General features: G+C 34.1%; 1 protein-coding gene across 2 annotated transcripts in view; it reads left to right on the top strand.

Annotated features, from left to right (window-relative positions):
- LOC134541641 (protein phosphatase 1 regulatory subunit 37) overlaps positions 1-20507 on the top strand; it is a 107253-nt gene extending 86746 nt beyond the window's left edge. Inside the window, exon 11 of one of the 2 annotated variants that reach the window (XM_063385218.1) lies at positions 20-20507. In XM_063385218.1, the coding sequence (XP_063241288.1) occupies positions 20-105 (86 nt within the window). In that variant the 3' untranslated portion in view covers positions 106-20507. Of the gene's footprint in view, positions 1-16 lie in introns of both variants that reach the window. The other variant, XM_063385217.1, reaches the window with a different exon arrangement.
- The last annotated feature ends 1489 nt before the right edge of the window (positions 20508-21996 follow it).

Genomic DNA, 21996 nt, shown 5'->3' with positions numbered 1-21996 from the left:
TTTGTTTTGTTTCCAGTAGACCTCGTCTCTCCCACAATCCCGTCTCTGAGAGAGACCACGTCACCGGTCTTTTCCCCCAGCGATTCGACTTTTCTCACGTCATAGGCCTGTCGACTGTATCGGTTCCCGCAGCTCCGATGCCTGGTTTTTCACTGCTCCAAGGAGACGTGTGTGACATTCTCCGGGGCCGGACTGGAACAAGCAAAGAAATATGTCCAGCAAGTAGCACTTGCAGATTGGCTCCCAGCGTAGATGATCTTTTATTGTTACAAGAAATGTCCTCTTTTTTTTTTTAAATATAAATTTTTTTACGTTTTACATTATAGATACAAGGGCATGTAATACTTTTTTACCAGTGTTGCATGTTGGAATGAAAGTTGCATTGTGATTACGTACCTGACAAAATGTTAAAATATGCAATTTCTTTTAAGTCACTAAGAATTTATTTGTAGTACAAACGGAAATTTATGTTGAATGAAAACAGACATTGTTGTCTTGCACATTATGCTGGCCGTGGGATTCCATTTATTTTATACTTGTTTAAGAATTTATTTATTTTATTGAACAGGTGAGTCACTAGCCTTTTATTTTATAGTTTCTTGCACCCTGCAACATTATTTATTTTCAGTGAAGGGACTTGCACATGGTCCTGAAGAAGTTATTTTCAGCTTTGGTCGCATAGCATACCAATTCATGAAAACAACAAGATTCTGACTTAGCCAGTACATACCTCCTGTTTGAGACAGTAATTTTAGTCAAAAATAATATTTGTGGCGATTTATTATTTATATTATTTTCAGCTATGTATTTTCAACATATTTTCGTTTTAGTGCTATGTGTTTTGAGTAGAGCGGGGCGAGATCCCTATTTTTCGGAAACAAACAGGACTGTATTTTCCCCAAAAAAACTTGAGCGGGAATTTGTTTTTTTTATGTCCCAGTTTCATTGCAAGAATACACATGTCAATATACCAAAAAAAATTTCAGATTATTTTCAAAGAAAACACTTGTGGATGTGATATGAAAGGATGATTTTCAGCAGTTGAAGCTCAAAATTATTAATGGAGACATAAAAGAAATGGTTGTGAGGCCACCACATACGTAAGAAATGAGACTTCATAGATAAAGGGTTAGGAATTTTGTAAGGTACACAAATATTTGGATTAAATGGTTGATTTTAGCATAAATCAAACAAGGCAATTTGGTTACTCTATGATTAAACTTGACAAATGACTATTAAATGTTTTATACTATCTACCGAAGTCAAAATATTTTCAGAAAAAAAAAAAAGCTTTTAAATGACCTGAAAAATCTGGTTTGTAAATTTAATAGTTCACACACATCTTCTAATAGTACTTTACACAATATTGCACCCATTATCAGCTGCACTCAATTCATCTGTTCATATCCAGGTGTGTACTAATATATATAAACTTATTTACAACACTTGTGTACTAACTATTTTTTCTTAAGGAAAATGCTTGAGTGATGATGCAGTTGCTTTCTTATCAGGTTATATTTGACAATAAAATGTGTGAACACTGATTTCTAATGATGGTGCTATCCACATTTTTAGTTTTCACAAAATATTCTAAATTTTCTTTTTTATATATATATTACTGTTGTCCTTTTTGTAGTTTTGCCATGATTTTTCATGAATTTTTTTTTTTTTCCCATGTGCAATGTTTATGGGCGTGCCTCCCATTTCAGGTCCTGATTTTATTTTTATATTAATCACTGATCAACTTTTATGCTTTTTCAATTGTTTAACTTACACGAAATGAAAAATATATACAGCGCATATTTTTTGCATAATTAGCTGCCAAAGTTACATTTTTAACGTTTTTGGGTTGTACAAAAAGGAGAATTTAATTTAATGCAGAACTGAAACTTTTTAGCTTTAACTGCAGTGCCACTGGCTACTTCATGATATGGTTTGCATTTCTATCACATAAACTCATTTCATGTTTCTTGGCTGTCAAAATCTTAACAAATTTGAGAATTTTGAAATGCCAGGTAAAATTAATTAATATTTTCTGGAAGAAATTCAAACCATTTCTTGAAGTAGCCAGTGGCACTGCAGTTAAACCTAAAAAGTTTCAATTTTTTTAATAAATTAAATTCTTCTTATTTGTACAACCCAAAACTGTTAAAAATGTAACTTTGGAAGCTAATTATGCAAAAAGTATGCACTGTATATATTTTTCATTTCATGAAAGTTAAACAATTGAAAAAGTCTACAAGTTTATCTGTAATTACTGTAAATATAAAATCTTGACCTGAAATGGGAGGCACGCCCTTATATCACAACGACAAATCGTAAGAAAGCATACTTACCTCTGAATGAAAGTACCGCTTGGTTTTCCCGCTCATATAGTAAACATTAATATTTTTGTACTGATGCCACGAATGTAATTACAACACACGGATCTCTAAATAATTATTCACCTAGCTTTGAGCATTAAGTTTTATGCAAGCTAAATAAAACAGTGAATTATATAACTTAAAAATTTTTTACCCAAACAACAGCACTGCATTTTGCACACTAATTCACTCAGACTTCAGACAAACACAGATGCCCAACAGTCTGAGCCCAAAAGATAAACAAAACAATGAAACTACACAATGATTGTCTTATAGCAGCCAATAATTTAGAAACAGATGACACAATATAATTTTTTTTTGTTTGACCGTGATATCACATCACAGATACAAACTGTTCCAAATTTATTTTAATTATGTAAAAATGTTTGAAAACAGGTAAAATAACAGATATGGCCACACAATCATACAGTATGCCATTTTCTATATATTTGCGGATAAATTGTATAAGTTGGCAACTATGTACAGGTGTGTGAGTATACAACATACAAGTGAGCGGAAGCATCAGAGTGCAGAAGAAGTGAGTGCATGAGTATGTGAGTGCACAAGAATGCCATCATGCAAGTGTGCAATAGTAAAAATATGCTTTAAAGTGCTGCTGCTGCTATCTGTGTATTAAACAAGTATATAAAACCCTCTTAACAAAATCCCACAAAAGAAAATTTCTTGCATAAGTTAAAAAAATTTAGCAATTGACCAATTAATTCATCCAATTTTTCCCTTCTAATAAGTTTTCTCTCTTAATAAGTCTACATTTCTAAGTGTCTTTAGAATCTCCTTAACATGTATTTACTGTAATTTGATAGCTACATTATGATACATAAATTTGCCTTCAATGAAATACACAACAGAGGTTCGCAATTGGAACAAACATGAGGACAAAAACCTACAAAGAGCCTTATGGTTGTCTGACTGTATTTGATCTCTTATTCCCCTCCCACTCTTTCTCCCAAATACCCTATTCCTGAGTGTTGCACTTTTTGTTTAACATTGCTCTGATCTCGACGTACCCTACCAACCGTAGAAGTTTACTTAAAATATACATACACAAGCATGATCGAAAACAAGTACTTTATTCAGCATTTTAAACATACCATAAATAATTAAAGTTATTTCACGACTGTCATGAAACTATATTGGAATGAATTTTGTCCACCATTGCACATGCAAAAACTTTTTGAGGTTGTAAATGTTAAAAGTATTTTTTTTGATTCGAAGTGAGATCTGTAAAATAAAATTGTCTATGACCATGGACTACAACAAATTATGGAACTGTTAGCTATGGACCTTTCACGATCAATCTGCCACCTTGTTTACACAATAAATAGTAGCTTACTTACTTTATTAATCTGTGACACTACAAATGTTGGGATTCGAAAACAAAATAAACTATTCTACATGAATAAAACTGACAGATTAAAGTGGAAATACGTTGCAAATATGTTTGTTATATTGCCAAAGTAGGTACATGTCTGTCGTAAATAACAAACTGGTGAAAAATAAGTTAAATACGTAAATATGAGTGATTTAATGATTATTTAACAAATGATGCTTTTTTTTTTTTTTAGTTTGTGTCAGTCATAAATTTGGATGGATTTGGTTTTATTTTGTGGTATTTGGCAGTTCATGAAAATTACCTGCCCGTATCCATTTATAAATTTAGGCCCATGTAATAAAACTGACAGTTTTTTTTGTAAAATTTTAAAAAGTTTTGGAAATTTTAAACTTTGAACAATTTCCGATCCCGTCCTGTTTCTCGCAGTAATTTTTTTCCCATCATTTCCGCATGCACAATCCTCAATCCCGCCCAGCTCTAGTTTTGTGCATTTTAAATGTCTTTAAAAAAATTACTTTCAATTGTGTTTTGTAAGCAATGTTTTTACATTTATGCTTTAGTTAGTTGTTTAGTGTGTGTGTGTGTGTATGTGTATATATATATATATATATATATATATATATATATATATATATATATATATATGCAGGGGCGCAACAACAGGGGGGGCGCAAGGGTATTTTGCCCCCCCCCCCCCCTCCCCCTGAAACCTTGAAGTGGGGGCAAACGGGGGCAAAGAAAGTGCTGTGTAATCAATTTTTAGATATTAAAACTGCTTAAATAGCACCATTTTCCACCTTGAAATACAAATTTTCCCGGAGGAGGACCCCCGGACCCCCCACTTCAATAGGGGGGATCGATGATTCTTTATAAAAAGGTATATTGCCTCCCCCCCTTTGGAAATTTAGTTGTTGCGTCCCTGTATATATGAATATGAATCAAACAATTCTAAACACATTTTTATAAGTTCCCAAATTTTTACAATAATTTTCTTAGCATATGTGATGCATATTGTTAAAGATAACAAAATAGATGAATTGGTTGAAGATTCTTAAAATACATGAAGATGCATGGCTGATGGTAATCTTACTGTTTCACAGTTTGGTCTTTTAATTAATGTATATTTAAAATTTTACTTTTTTATTTTAGTGAATCCCACAGCCTACTTGTTCCTTGTAATTTTTTTCCATACTGTCCGGATTCTAGTAGCATTATACTTTTTTTTGGTGTGTTTTACAGAAAATATTTCCATTTTCAACAGGTGTTGTGTGAAGGGTGCAGGTAATGTAGTCACTTTCCAACTTATCAAGATAATGTCAGTATGTAATGCTAATGAACTGTTCTAGTACACTATTTAATAATCTTTCCTATGTTTTATTTATATGCAGATATTATTACTGTAAAGAGATTTAATTACTAATAAGCTTCATCTATCTTTTTGGAAGTAAATATCAGTATGAAATAAAAAAAAAATAATGCAATATCCCTTCCATTAGTATGTAATACAGGAAGAATTGTACAACTATAGAAGAAATGTTTGAAAATTTTTGTAATGCTTTCTTAGATTATATTTAAATGGGTAAGATATAAATTTTTATATATCTGTACCATATATTGGTCGTTAAAATTAAATGTGATTTTATTTTTTATAGAACACTGAAATACTATTTGACATGAAAGCAGTTTGGTAAAATGTTGATATATTTCAGTCTTGATAAAGTTTTTGAACTCCCGTGCAGTTTTTAGTGTTGCTTTTATTTTTTTTATATTTATAGTTTCATTTGTTGATTTGTACCATTAATGAGAGTCCAATTGTGATAAGAACCTAACTTTTTCAAGCCTTGATGTACCTAACTTTTAACATTGTCTTTTTACGTTAAAACGTTTGATTTTCCTGATTTTATTTGTTGTTGCTGAACTATAATATTTTGTGATATATTTTATAATGTGATTTCATAACTAAAATGTCATTGTATGTAGTATCTGTGATCAAAAAAAAAATAATAATTTTTTTTTATTAAATGCTGTGATAATACATGGTAATTTCGCAGCATTTATAAAACTTAATACTGGTTGTATGTCATTATTTAATATTTACAGCAATGCTGTTTAAGAAGTAATTATGTATATAGTATTTCACTGACTTTTGGATTGATAATTTTATTTTCCAAAAATATGGAATTTCTGCTAATTTAAGTGTTGTAGGGCATAAAAAATGGTAACTAATGTAAATTACTACTTGTCATAGATTTTTATAGAAACTAAGTAATTATTCAAAACTCGCATGTTTCTTCAGATAGTATAAATTTTATTTTTGTAAATTGATAGTTGAATGAAATAATTTTTAAAATGTAATTTAGTTATGCATTTATGGTAATGTGTGAAAATGATAGCATGAAAGGTTTCAGTGTGAGAGAAATCGTTGTAAAAGTGTATTGTAGTGTGTTGTGATTAGTATCCATATTTCCTGTTCTGTGTAAATTGAGAAGGGAAAGCTTTCTTGCAGAAACATGTGTCAAGAATGTATTACATACAGTGAGTGACACAGTTATACTGTTCTTACCATTGCATAAGATATATTAAAGAAAACAGGTTATTAACTGTTTTATATTCTTTTATCATAGATATAAAGTTTTAAAAAAAGAAAAAAAGTGTCTAATTTATAGAGAGAATTTATCAAAAGTTTCTATGAAAATTACTATATATTTTTTCACTTAAGAAAAAAATATATATATCAGCATAATAAAATAATTGTGTTGAAGATAACTCTTATTCTAACATGTCCTGTTGAATAAGTTATATGTATCATTTGAAAACAGGCAGTAGCTACTTTTAGTTAATATTTAGTGATGTTTCTCAAATATACTATAATACATGTCTGTCATAGATAAATTGAAAGTAATTGTTTGGTAAGTTATTGATTTAAAATGTGTGTATTTACCCTTAGCTAGTGGAAGTTTTTAATGAGAGAACTGCAGATGATTGTTCTAATGAAATCAGATTTATTTTTCACCTTTAGATATGTTGTAAGTAACATATAGTGCATTTAAACTGTGCAGTGTATAGGTGTTCTGCAAAACTGTAGCAAATTTGTAATAATATGAAGGCTGTTGCGTACTCAATTTTTTTAGCTTTACTTCTGAAAGTTCACTTTTCGTCCTTGCAGCAGCATAACTTCCTCATTACAGAACTTTCAGAAGAATATGCATTATTTAGAACTTTGGTGTTGCATGGTGACTGACTCATCGGTTCACTATGGGAATTGCCGTTGAGCGTCTTCTAACTGGTGCGTTAGAGGGGGTTATCATTGGAGAACGCAACATCTCTCAATGCAAACATTCATGTAGTGTTATTAATTAATTAATGTATGTATGTACATGATGCCAAGTTTTTATTCACTTGTAGCATTGTGATTTTTACTTCTCAGTCATAAAATGACCTTCATTTACCTTTCTTTACTCAACACATTTGCTCCTTTGCTCTTATCTGCTTATTCCCGTCAAGTTGTTGCCATATTTATAAAAGTACTGCTGAATAGAAGGAACCGCTATGAGACTATCATCTGAAAGCTCTGAGAATTTTATTTTAGTAGTACTGTATCATCTGAAATACGTACACTCAGTGTCAGTACAAATTTAAAGCAATGTCATGACATCTTATACTTGGTTGAAGCATTGTTAATCAAGAAAGCGAGGAGATACCATGATATCCTCTTTTTTTTCCCCTTCTCCTTTTAATTTTGATCAAATTCTAACTAATTACATTTAAATGGTAAGTTGTCATACATGCAAAAAAATTAATAGGATACTGCTAGCTAAATTGGAAAACTCGTTCTTGCTGTAAATAATCAATACCACGTGAGCATGTCTTCGTAGTCGTAATTGATTGAAACTTTTAATTACAGTTTTATGAGATGTCATCGGCTACAGGAGACACACTTCACGCCAATGTCGCTAGGTTAGGATGAAAATTAGATTAAGCTCTCTGGAATGATGATCCATTGTACCACAAGAGGCAAGAAAAAGTTTTTTCTTACATGTTTTAATAATTGTTAGCTGTCGTAAGTAGGTATTTAAAATATTTTCGTATTCTGTCTGTGTAGTGGGTAATGGCGGTCATAAAATATTCCTATTCTGCATATATCCAGCACTCATTCTTCTAGATACCGTCCACTTGAATGGCATTAAACTTAACCAGAGTTAATTTAAGGGCCCAAGAGCAGAAGTTGGTAGTTTTTTCCTTCATTTTTGGCCCGAAATCTGGGAAGGGGCACCATTTCCGAGACTGCAGTAAGTGTCACCCCCCCCCCCCCTCCCACCTCCCCCTCAGCCATGGATTATTTCAGCAACCGAAGCTTTGAATGCCTTTGAAGATTAAGAGGTGTGGATTCATTTAAGGGTCTGCGACGGTGTTCCTCCCTCTCGCCTGCGGTGCTGTCAGTGGGCGGGACAGGGCTAGGGGCGGGCAGAGGGGAGACATGCTTATGCACTCTGAAAGTATCACCTAATCACAGTACATGCACGGTACCTGTGTTTAGTTGATGCAACATTGCTAGAGACATGATTTTATGGTTTTATTTTTAGGCCAGTTTAATTTTTAAAACAGGGATTTTGGTGTTGTGGTTTTTTTTATTTTTTATGAATCCTGTTTATTCATAAGATAGCCTATTATCAAACCAGTATGACACTTAAAGGTTTAATGAGACTTATCTGACTAAAACAGTTTTATTTTGACTGATATTGCACTTAAAATATAATAATTTGTAATAAGCATGACCAAATACTTGAATCGGCAATTTTGTGTTTAAACATTTTATCCATGCTTTAAATATTACTTACTGATCATGGTTCCAAAATCAATAAAAGTAACATTTTTCCCATTCAGTTTAGTAATAAATTTTGGTACAAACTTTGTGCTAATAAATTCAATTCATTGAAATTGCTATATTAAAACTTTAGGTTTTTGTGATTTTAATTAAGTTTTTAATAAAAATGCTGATTAATTTGATAATTTTAGTTATGTTTTGGTGCTTCATGGTGTATTAACTGGCATCTCAATGTTACATGGTGTATAGATATGCTTTTCGTTATTTCGATTTAATCACAATTTCCTATATGATCTTGTCCCTAGACATTGTGCAAGTGAAACACACTGGATTGTTCACAGAGATGTGTGTGTGTGCATGCCTACCACAAGACTAGAGTGTAGCTATTGAGACATTTATGCTTAGCGGCAACTGTCTTTCATTCATTATATTTTATTTTATTATAAAAGACATAAGTAAGTTTATTTTTTTCCAAAAATTGTTTGGAACTGCTTCACATATTGTCATTTACATTAACGTGTATGTCATAAATAGTCGTACTGTTAATGTAATCTTCTCCATGGATATTTTATACTATAAAGCAAGTGATGTAGTTTTCTTGCAAAATATTAAATTTTTATGTTTTAGTTTGCTTTCAGACTGTGGGTGAAAATGTTTAGTGGCACCGTTTGGTTTCGTTTTGTATCATTTCTCCATCATTGTGCTTTTCCTATTATTTAGTCATTTATTTATGATTTTGCTGTCTCATTTTTGTCTTCTACTACGCATGTGTTATACGAGTTTTTCAGTCAAATACCTAGTGTCCAGACAGCTGTGCATTCTTTCTGTCTTTAGTTCAAGAAACAAGCTTCTCATTTTAAATATTCTTTAAAAATTGAATTGTTTATCCTCGCTAGTAGATGTTAGCATCCTCACTTCAAATCAGCTACATATCTAAAATGTCTCATTTTTCACTCTAACATTGCAGTTTATTGATGACTTCCAGATTAACATTGCAGGACTTAAAAAGGTGACATTTTTACCAATATACTTTTTGTATCTTTGCTTCTCTTCAGAGAAAACCGTGACTTCAAACATCTTACATCTGGAACTCCTAAATGCATGGGGCAGTGTTCAAGTCTTGCAGCCTGCTGGCCAACAGACAGAGACAATTCCAGACTGTTGATCGAGCACGTCTGTCCACAACCGGAGTACGTACTCATTCATCCCGACACAGCACTTGACACAGTTGTAGGGTAGGTTAGAGTGTTGTGGCTACCGAGGAACCACACTCGCAGGGCGAGGGCACTGAGTTTGTCCCAAACCCCCTCGCAGTGCTCGCTTCTCGAGCGAATCTGTTCCCGAATTGTCGGCTGACCGTTATAATCGTGGTGGCCCTGTCCGAGTGAGGGGTTCAGTTTTGTAACTCCAGTTTTCCTTCTAATATCATCTCTAGTTTCTGTTTTGTTGACATCCTGTATTGATATGTTTTATAAAAAGGCATGTTATTACAGTACCTGACAAAATGCTAGTAAAATTAAATCTCGCAACAGTACTCTTACTGATTTAATTTTATGCAGCAGCCAAAATAATTTTTTCCTAATGTATTTTTAATAGTCATCCAACTGCCTTTGTGACGACTCAGGTTTCAGGTAATCAAGTTCTGATGATTGAAGTTTTGCAGTACGTGGTTACCACTGATGTTATAAAGATTACTTTTTATTTGCTCAGATTAGCGCAGTTGCACTGTTCGATTCTTCTGTACCCACCAATAACAATAATAAAAGAACGTGGGGTGGAGGTTGAGTCAGGGGGTGGGGCAGCGCTCACAAAGCTGCAGGCTTCAAGTTTGGGGGCTCGTGAGCAACTGCCCTCCATTGAAGGGTGGTGGCGAATGAAACTCTGCCACTTACTGACCAGGACACTTAACTACCATTTCAACCACTTAAATATTTCAAATGTGATATCCTTGGTGATTGAATCATGATCGGCTTGGTGGGAGGCGAGCACACAATGCCACTTCTACTTCCTGCTTTGCAATTTACTAGTTTTTGTATTGTCTGCCGGGAGGTTTGTTTATGGCTCAAACTGATGTGCAGTGTTAGCGTGTACTCCTCTGGAATTTCCATAAGTTTACACTTTGCTCTCCTGGTGGAAAGTCTGCAGCACGCTCTGATGCAAGCTTTGTGTTTGTTCAGTGGATGTGTTTTCAGTTGCAGATGTCTGCAAATACTGTTTTTTTTTTTTTTTTGTTATGTTGAGGGTCTCAAAAATTAGGTTTAATTTTCACGATGTTTTGAACGATGAGGTCCAGCATTGTCTGAAACGAATTTTATTTCCTTAGCGATAGAAGAAAGGGAAATACATTTATAATGATTCTCTTGTAAGATGAGTTTGTGTCGAGGCAGGCGGAACTGTTACACCTCAAAAATTTCCAGTTTGAAAATCTTGCTTGCAGTAGTGACAGTCTAGAACAGCTCTCATCTTTGTGACAACGGTGGCATGCTTAGCAAGAACAGTCAGGGCCATTTCTATTTCTTATTCTGGTCTTATCATTCACACACAATAATTTAATAATTTAAATTTTATTAAAAGTACTTTTTAAGTAGTCTGTTCACAATTTCTGTGTGTGCTCACTTCCCCCCCCCCCCCCCCCCTCACTTTGTAAAGACTCTACTTCCCTGTTAACCCCTCCAATCCAGCTTGATTTGTGTTGTAGTATATATAGTTATATATAGTTGGAAATGCATTTTTTTTAATTCAAGCCATGTGGAGCTTGAACTGTTGAACTTGCTAGAAATAATTGATCTCAACAAATTGCGCAGCTTTATCAGCCCCAACAACTGAGTCGCTTGAATAATTTAGCAGCCGGTGCTCTTCATTAGATTGTACTGCATATATCTGTAACAATTTTGATTTGTTTGGAAGTGAAACATGAAAATGACTGCACTGGCTTGCACTCCGGGCTGGACTTGCATGAGTATTCTGTAGCAAGTGCAGTAAGTGCAAACAAGTTGCATTAGCTGTGCTGCTTCCCAGAAGTGCATGTCAGTGGAAAACCTGCCAATGATTACGTAGTACTTCTTATGTGACTTGTATTGAAAATGTTCTGTAGTCTTTTGATGTATGTTTCTGTATTAATGATTTATTTTCTTTTTCTTTAGGCAGCACCTGAAAATTACTCTAAAACTTATGATTGGCTTGACATAATTTTATTGCTAATCTTAGCTTGATACAGCATGATACAGTAAACTCCCGGTATACCGCGCCCCGATGGATCGCGGAATCGGGTATATCGCGGGTCAAACCATGTCCCCCAATCAGAAATGAATAGTAATAATAATAACACAGTAGAACCTCGTTAATTCGTGATGGTCGGGACCGAGATAATCACGGATTACCGAATTTCACGGACTAACGATTAAAAGCCCGGAAGGTCTTGTCAAGCTTCTCAGACACCGGCGTGCAGCTGGGTTACGGCCAAGGTCATGTGACGTATCATCTACCGAGGCTTACTGCGCCTTGGCAGCAGATGGATAAAAAATAGTAAACTCTCCATTATTCGTGTTAATTGGGACCCGCCGATGCCCGGATAATTAAAATCCTGTAAAAAAAAAAGTAATAAACCCGGATAATCTGTTCACGGTAAGGGCCGTCTTCGAATTAGTCTCGGCTTAAAATAATACGGCACTGCCTAGCCATTAGTTCAGGGTCATTTACAACAGCCGAAGAGAGAAAGATAAGATTGTGCTGAACTTGCACACATAAATTTTGGGTTACCCCCCCCCCCCCTCCCCCCACCTATCCCACTTCGTCCAGCCGAATGCCAGCCAGACACGTCACTCGCCAGGCGCCTGCCGTGCGTTGGCGGGTGGAAACAAACAAAGGGAGACGGGAAGCAGAAGTCAGGACATCCCCCTCAAGTTTAAAGAGTGACAAATGTGACAGCTGAAAGGTGGACGACACAAAGGGTCGGTACAAACAGCGTTGCAGAGTTTGGCGGCCCATGCGAAGGCTTGCAGTGTTTGCCGGCGGACGGCCCGCGTGACGTTAATTTTAAGCGCTGACAATTTTTACTTCTCTTTTTTTTTCTGCACTTTTAAATCGTCCCGGATTATCCGATTCCCGAATTAGCGCGTCACGGATTAACGAGGTTCTACTGTAATAATAATGGAATAAATGGTTGACAGCCGATTAGGATAATTTTGCGTTGTAACTCACAAACTAAGCATCGGGCAGAAAAAAGCCTAGGCGTAGAAAATTTCCGCAGTGAAATTCTAAAAAAGATATCTCCGTACATTATTCCTCTATCTTGTAGTGTTTTCAAATTATGGTCCAATCCAGCCCAGTGTTATTTTCTGAAACACTAGTTCTTAACTTTTTTTTAACCCACAAATAAAGCATCGGACAGGGGACCCGATAAAGCCCACCGTCCAGCGACATTATCCAGCGTGACTCGGCTGGGGATTGATTTTGGATAGGTTTGGTTGACGGCAAGCGCTGGGAGGGGAGAGGCGAGCCGAGAATATGCGACCAAGACACCCGGGTAGACGGGAGGAGTGGAATATAAGCGCCAGTGATGAGAGGGGCGAGCGATTAAGCCGAAAGGGGGGGGGAAGTCTGGTGACCTTGAGTAGTTCACTCATTTCCGTCTGCACACTTCTCGTGGTCACGTGTGTTGACAAGCGGAGACATATAAATGTTTTGTTACAACTTGAACCTACAGACGTAATATTATTCGTTGTATTATACACGTTCATCTTTTTACTTTGGTATAATGTTTTAACATTAAATAGTAAAGTAAATCAGCTAGCGTATTTTTAATCTTTAATCTTTGCCGAGGAATTCCCAGTGGTCCAATACTTACGTGAACCATACTGTACCACTTTTGCCGTGAGGTAGTAAACAAGCCCCGGAAATGTTTATGTGTAGCGGCCTCCCGACCTTTAACCAGAGGCTGGGGAATATAACACTTGCCGATCCGAGCCACACACACTCAGCAACTCGACACAGCGTTTGATGGAATAAGTAAAGACAACGTTTAACAGACTTTTTAATACGGCGCCACTGATTGCGCTTAAATTATTTTGGCGCAATTTTTGTAACCCACATGTGACCATTTATAATTTACTGTAAGCATGGATAACAAAGTTTAACCACTTTACACGATAGACGATCCTTTATTTTATATTGTACGAATGCTAGAATCGTTTTTCACGTATCTGCTGCATACTTTTGCAAAAGACACGCTATCTGTAAGTACGTAAATCTAGAATTTTTATTTTGTCAATCAAACTCGGTACTTTGCGATTCATATTCGGTTTGAAGTATTACTTACTATGGCCTTTCTATTTAGAAGACTTTGACCACAGAATCGTGTGTAACCGCACACACTGCACTTTGTTACGGACACTCAGACGAAGCAGATACTGTGGCTGACACCCCGAGACTGGCAGCAGCTTGTGTGCCGCACGTGTGTATGGCGGCGTGTGGCGCGCTCGTAGGCCGTGCGACAAACTGTGCGCGGCATGCGGAAAGAAAAAATTAACATTTAATATTTATCTTTAAAATTTATTATTTTTATTTTTTAGTTTAGTGAAAACTGCGGATGTAAAGTCCGCACAAAGGCGGGCCGTCTATACTGTGCGTGCTTGCCGACCTATTAGAACACAGGCGGTGTTTTATGCCTTTTGACCTTGGTCACATCGAAACATCGCGGTTATGCAACAACGCGGGTAAAAGTTATGTCCCCCGACAACCGCGTTAAATAGGGAGTGTACTGTACTATGCAAAACTTTCCTATCTCTAATGTTCATGTTTTGTTAGAAAGTAATGTTTTTTCTTCCCCTATCATTTATCTGTTAATGTGTAATATTTTTGTATGTATTAAAATGTTATTACAAAATTTGAGGGTTGACTAATAACTGATATAAAAATTTTAAATGTATTTTGTTGATGTTAATTTATTTTTGCGCATTTAATATTGAAATGTTTCCTTTTCCACTACAGTGTAAACATGTCTTATTTAACAGAGTTTGCCATAGTTGTATGAACATGACAAATTATTTGTACTGGATAACCTAATGTTGCAGTCTGGTGTTTTAGTAGTATGTGTGGCACTACTGTAATATTATGATCATTAGGATAGATTTTTGTGAAGAAATGATATTGAATATGTACTTCTGTGTACCTGCGGTCTAACGCTTATTTTCCTAGAGGAGAATACATGAATGAGATGTTGACGTAAAGCAAAGTAACCTGTACTAATGTTACAATTTGTAATAAATATAGAATATAAATGAATGTTATAATTACTAGTTTCACTGTATCTAAATGTTTTTTGTCAAATTGGTCATTGTAAGGCGAATATGGTAGATTTTTATTTTGGAGTTGGTTACAGCATTCCAATCTTTTTGTTATATACCTTAGTAGGTACTTTTGACAATTTTAACTTTAATTTTTTTTACCTTAGTTTCAGCGATTGGTGTATTTAATGCACATTGTATTTCTCATGATTTAAAAGGGATTTGACAGTTTGTAAGTTTTGTTAAAGATTAATTGTTTTAACTAGCTTTGTAATTTGTAGCGAATAGGGATATTTCAAACTTTTTTTACCAAGAAAAATGCATACTGCCATATTTACATGCCTGTAACTTTTGTGAACCTGTTACCATAGCTCTTTTGCATGTAAAATAGCGAAAGAAGTCTACATGTTTGCTTTGTGCATTTCTATTTAGTTGTGTTGTTCATAGCACTATGGCTGGAACATATGTGGTACTGTATATTGACATTGTGCAAAAATGCTATGGAATGTTTTTTCCAAGAAGTATGCCAGGTGAAAAAATGGAGTTATATTCATACCTAAAGTAATATTAAAAAGCCATGTCTGTAATTATTTCCATGACATCAGCTAGTATTAATTTCTTAGAAATATCCCTATTTTTGAAGATTAGTGTATGAATTCTTTCATTTGCATAGCAATATTATAGTTTTAACATTTTTGGTCTTTTGTTTAGGTATTTGAATTAAAATATAAATAATATATTATGTTTGTTAAATTGTCACCACTTGACTAACAGTAAGTTGTTAAATTGTCGCTCATTCAGAGTTTGAGGAAAACATTTTACTTCAGAATTTTTTGTGAGTAAGCTCATCACAAAGAAACTGTTAAGAATGGTTAAATGATTGTAAAAATTAAAATTTTTAGTATAAATTTGTAGTGTTAGTACATATTATTCTTCAAACTAGGCTGAAAATTTAACTATGAATTTATTTTGTACAATAATAAGATAATTGGAACTCAGACTATAAGATTATCCAAGTATTTTTCATGTTAATGCTCTGAGAACTATATATTTTTTAATTAGACAATTTCTTCATTGTTTTGAGCTACATGAGATCATGCCATTTAAACAGTTTCGTTAAGTTAAAATATGATTGGTTTTCCTGTAAATGTAGTACAAAAGTTGTTTTTAATGTAGTTATTTTGTACATGTGTAGCCTTTAAACTGCTAAGATAATACAGGCCATACCTCTACTCAGCAGCAGATCCAGTATTGTCTCTGGAAGGGGAAGGGGCATGCCCTTATGCACCCCCCCCCTTCCCCTCCGCATGGATCTGCCCCTGCCATTAATAAGTAGAATACAGATGTGAATTTTTTCCAAGGCATTCACATATTTTTTTAGAAGAACTGGAGGTAGTAGATCAAATTATCATATTCCAGTAATAAATAGCTGTCACTTCACAGTTATGGTGATAGTTTAAGGTTAACTTTCCATTTCCTTGATTTGTCATAAAATTAGATTTTTATCAGAATGTTTTGAGTTTAGGTTTTCAGTGTGACTTGTGTAATGGTGGATAGCAGTTAATTTATCTCATCTGATAAAAGAAAAGTTTTATTTGATGCTTTTAAATATTAAATTTTTTGTTGAAATTTATATTTACGCAGTCACTGGTTTTATACCACCATCAAAAATACTGAGTTTAAATTATGCTTCAGTTATTTTAACATGTTTGTATCGGCAGTGGAAGTTAGGTAGATTTATAAAAAAAAATAAAAATACTTTTTTCAGTTGTTTGCATGTTGCAACTTCTGGAAAATTTCTACCTATTTTTTTGTACTCAAAAGTGTTTAAATAACTGTAAAGCTTTTTTATGGTCACAATAACTGCCATAATTTAGCACAAATTACTTTCAAATTGATAACATAAAATATAGAGATGGAACATTTCTAAAGTTATTTATTGGGCAAAATCGTACTAAGGGGGTAAACATGTGGAAGGTATTTGGAAAACTGAAAAATCAGTATAATTTCCTTAATATGAAAAAATTATGCATCCATTTAGAGTTATTATGCTACCTAAGAGTAGTACCAGAAATCTTAATTAAAAAGGCTTCTTGGAAACACCAACCATTAGCTATAAAAGCCTTAAAAATAGATGCAGGACAAAAAATTAATAAAGCTTGTAGTATGTACAATATAGATTTTTTTTTTAATTATCGTAAATCATTAAAATACTATTTTAAACTTTTGTGTGAAACAAATTTTGATAATGAACTATGGCTCCAAGGGGTAGATAAATATAGGGGTGGAGGACATGTGCATTAGTTTGTTAGTAAGAACAATATAAAATTTATCCAAAGTTATTGTAAACCTTCTAAATATTATCCAAAACTATTGTCTAAAAAAAAAAAAATTTGTTGGGATCAATTCTTATTGCAAGGGGTGACCAAATTGAGGTTTCTAAGCAAAAAATTAATTAATTCAGTAGTAGTAGACAATTGTTTTAAATCATCTAAATATATACTAACAAATCTTTTGTCTTGACAATTTTTATAGCTGGAATACTTAGCGCAAGGGGTGAATAAATTGGTTTAGTACTTTGCTTATGGAGTAAACGGTATGTTATTTTTATGAGAATTTTCACTAGTGATACAGCACAAAACCTACCGACCTGCGCTGGGCCAAAGTCATGCTAATGATGATGTCAATTTTCTCAGAATATTCTAGAAATTCTAAGAAAATGTGGAATGCATTGAATAGAAAACATTCAATACATTTTTGCTGCATGGAATATGCATAAAATTGTTGATCAGTTATTTTGGAATATTTTGGAAAAAATATAGTGAGCGTTGTCCTTAAAGTTTCCAGAATTTTGTAAAAGAAAAATAAACTCTAAAATCTACATATGCCTGTAGACTAAATTTAAAGGGATTTTTTTTTAATAAATATAAATATATCTATTTTATCCTTAACTGCCAATGAACTGCGCGGGTTTTAAAAAAATTGGGATTTTATTAGACACTTCATCCACTTCATACAGAAAAAGTCCAATGTAAAATGGTTGTACAGTTTAGCAAAGAAAAGAACCAGTCAAGTCATTAAAATAGATCAAAACTGTCAGCACACCAAGAAGAATAAACACCTTAATGTAAAACAGCTTACAACATCAGTGTGAAAGTAAAAAAAAAATTTAGGCTCATTTCAATGTAAGTTGTTAGGAAATAAAATAGTGTATGATACATATATTAGTGGCATTCAAAGTTGATATGATTTAGATTATCTTTTTTACATTTATTCAATACCAAACACCCAGCAATTAGTTTCCTTCAAACTGTGGTGAAGAGAAATAAATTTGTAAACATCTAGTGGAAAATGCTATAACAGGGTTTCTGGTAGATGAAATACAGTGACCGACCATATATAGATACAGGGTTGGGAGAGAGGTTATTTAATATAACAGCTTGGGAGGTTAACTTTTCTAGAGAAGTGAGAAAAAAATTCTGGGTAGGCTGTATTTTGAACAACAGCTACCAGGGATTTGTTTCATGAATTTCCACCCTAATGTTGTGTTTGAACTAAATAAAATAATTTAACACAATGGATGTTGCTTTAATTTTTTTTTACGTGAATTCGATGAACGTCTTGCTTGACAGTTGGGTAGCCACACCAAAAAAAAAATAATTGTGACAAAAAAATATATACTTTGCAGCAGATATGATTCAGAAACTATAAAAATGGTAGGCAAATAAAATTGCATTATATCAATCATTATGGAAGCCAACAATTAATATACACTTCATATTATTGATATATAAATAAATAATAATTTATGTTCATCATACACTTGGAGCCTTCTTTGATGCTTCACAAGGTAGATGGCTGAGGTTCGCTCAAGTGCAAATTTCATGTCTCCCGGGGGCTCGTTTTGCCCCACTGGCTCATTTCGCCCCACTGGCTCATTTCGCCCCACTGGTTCAATTCTCTCGGTTACTGTTTGCATCATTCAATACCTACGACACTTCTGTGCATTTTTAATTACTTCTGCTCGGGCGATTTCGCTTGTTTTCTTTTCTCCAACATAACCTGTTTTCGCTTAGGCATTTAGCGATTAATGGCTCCAAAACAAAAGTTAGTAACTTTATAGTTGTTCCACTCAGCTAGAACCACTCAGTGCTCACTTATGAGCAACTTTAAGTTTAAATCACGCAGCTCATTACATTGTCACTGCAAATGTTGACCGGGTGAGTCATACGTAAGAACCACGAGCAAAGACTGCTCTACTCTGTAGCTTTCATAGTTTTATGAGTGTCAAGTTGTGTCGAATCCTCAGCTGAAGTGACACCCGACCCAACATTAAAGACATTTCTACCATATTCCAATCGGAAGTTCACGTCAAGAACAAAGGGTCACTACACGTTGCAAGGGGCAACACATTCATAAAGTCGACAGAAAAGAAAGGAACGTGTGAAGCTTCTACTGTTCTCCTACAGTTGAGTTTAAAAAAAAATAATAACATGAAATATTATCCAATAAAGTTTGATGAATTTTATATATTATAAACAGAATTGATTTTCACATAATGGAAATAAACAAAAGAACAAACAATGTTAATCTTCTGGGTCCTGAATCATTTTAAACTACAGCCAACAGCTTCTCAGTGTACATCCGCCAAAAGTTTTACTATTTTCAAGTAATATGCGGAAAGGAAATGCAGCCAAATGCCAAACTGTACAGATGTTATGTATTTATTTGCTTCAAATATTCTAGCTTATGTCTACCTCTAAAGTGTATCAAAACTTTAAACTATGTTTAAAAATGTAATTATTCATCCCAACAGCATATTAAGCTTTAAAAAAAAAAAAAACTTGAAGACTATGTTAATGGCCTTTCACCTACCCCAAAAGCCCTAAGAAATATGTTTTTAGATTTTCGAATGACATTTCAGTAAATATCCATATTCTATGGAATTAGTAACCACTGTTAACAAAATATTTTATCTTTCCCATCATGATTCCCATGGAAAATAATGAATTCAATGCCCAGAATGTTTCTGAAATTATAATTCCATTCCAGCACAGTCCTGAATTGTGCATTTTAAGACACATTATGTCTATAATGCTCATACCGACTGAATGTTAACTCCTGATAAATATGTTACTTTGTTAAGCCTTTAATTTTTATATTGTTATATAATTTTTTTAACCATATTCTAGAAAGATAATTTATTATCTGGTTGGTGGTTCCACTTTTACTTAAATTTAATATTTAATGCATTTAGAAAAATTGTTCTCCTATAAATGCCTTGGAAACTAATAATACAGTTACTGTATTTTATCATGTCTTATTAAATGATGGAGTATAATAAAAGTTCATTTTAAAGTGTGGATGTACTTTTAAATTCAACCTCTTTTCTTTATTATTTTATAGTACAATTAATTGGCAATTTTTCTTTAAGAACATGTTCAAGAACTGAACAAATATTGTCAGTTTGTCAGCTGAATATAACAGCAGATCAAGCTTGTAATGGGACCTGTGTTAATGAAGTAAATAGATTGGTTATAAAAGAGCTGTAATGTATGTAATGCAAAAATGTATTTAAAAGAGAGGCCCAATTTTCTATACTACCTCCTCTCTTGAGACATGTGCTCGTAACATTATGAATGTTATGTTTGAATCTGAGAAATATATGTAACAAAGTATAATTGGTTATTAATTTTTTATTAATCAATCAATAATAATTTTGCTGGTTTCTATTATAATTATGGGTGTTATAGACACAACTTGGACCTTGCGATGTATTTGCAATTGTTCTGGTCATATGTAGGAACTATTCATGACTAGTGTAGTTTGTGATTTGTGTGAACTTCTATGACTTGCATCATCATCGTTGCACTTGGCAATATTAGCAGTTGTCTGGCGAGAGAGAACAGTAGTATCTCAAGGTAGTTCTCGTTCACTACAAGCTTGAAAGCATGTCTGGAATTACAGGGGCGTATGTTTAAAATTAATCCTGGGAACGGAGCAGTCTTAAGCCTTGTTCCCGCAGGGCGTGGCATGGTGAGTCTGGTACGAAGTTTGTCGTACTTCGCATCGTTGGAAGAAATAAATTACTTTATTACGAAATGCTAAGATCGTCCCCTTGGGATCAATTCCATTGGTTAGTGGAACCCACAATCACTTTGGCAGTGTGGGACCGCCTTCTTCGCAAATGAAAAGGGTGGCAGAAGGGAAGAGGGGAGGAGACACTGTAGGATGCTACCTGAATGATGGCGACAGCAATGCCAACCATAAATTGGTGAAACCTATAGCCTTGACAAAGCTTAATCCCACTAGCGGGGAAACTTCGGAAGTGTCCCCGAAAGCCTGCCATCTTTATTATACAGTATGTCCATAAAAGAATTTCCCAGTTATAAATTTTAATAATATCAACTGTAAGCATTGTAGAGTGTTGGTTCAAGGTCACAATTAAAGAGTTACTGAAACAATTTTAGGTAAGCACTTTCACTAGTACTGATCTGTTGTTTTCACGCTTGCAGTGCCACTTACATAAAATGGTCACTCCTGGGCTTAAAATGTTTTGTTTCCTGCTATTTGCTAAGAATGGATTGTACTTTCAATTATTGTGTGTTCCCCATTGGAATCTCTTTGAACGAGAGTGGTTGAACGTCGAAGTCTCTGACCTTTCGATTGTTCTTAGTGGTTGAGACGACAGAGCTCTTTTTTGCTGGCCGCCATGTTCACCTGACATAACGCCATGCGATTTTTTTCCTTTGGGGGTTTATAAAAGATTATGTCTACGTTTTCCACCACTACCTAATGATTTGCCAGATTTCAGTCACAGAATTGAAGAGGCTATTGCTTCTATTACTTCGGACGTGTTAACCAAAGTGTAGGAATAATTGGACTTTAGGTTGGATGTGTGATAAACTATATTAGTTTATCTTCAATTTGATGTATGATTTTTTGTAAGTAATCTAAATTAAACTGTTCTGTTATACTATGGAAACTGGGACATCCTATTTGGACATACTGTATGTTTTATATATGTTCTCCAATTCAAATGCAAAGGGTGTATGTAAGTTCTTGTGGTAAAAAATCTTAACACCAAACAAAATCAAGTGTGAGGTAAGAAACTAAGCATGAATATTAATTACGTAGGGTTTTTCTTTTTTTAAAAATTTGACTTATATA

This window comes from Bacillus rossius (genome assembly GCF_032445375.1).
Source record: "Bacillus rossius redtenbacheri isolate Brsri chromosome 4 unlocalized genomic scaffold, Brsri_v3 Brsri_v3_scf4_1, whole genome shotgun sequence".
Lineage (NCBI taxonomy): Eukaryota > Metazoa > Arthropoda > Insecta > Phasmatodea > Bacillidae > Bacillus > Bacillus rossius.
The sequence above is the reverse complement of the archived record's forward strand: the minus strand, read 5'-3'. Positions and strand labels throughout refer to the sequence as shown.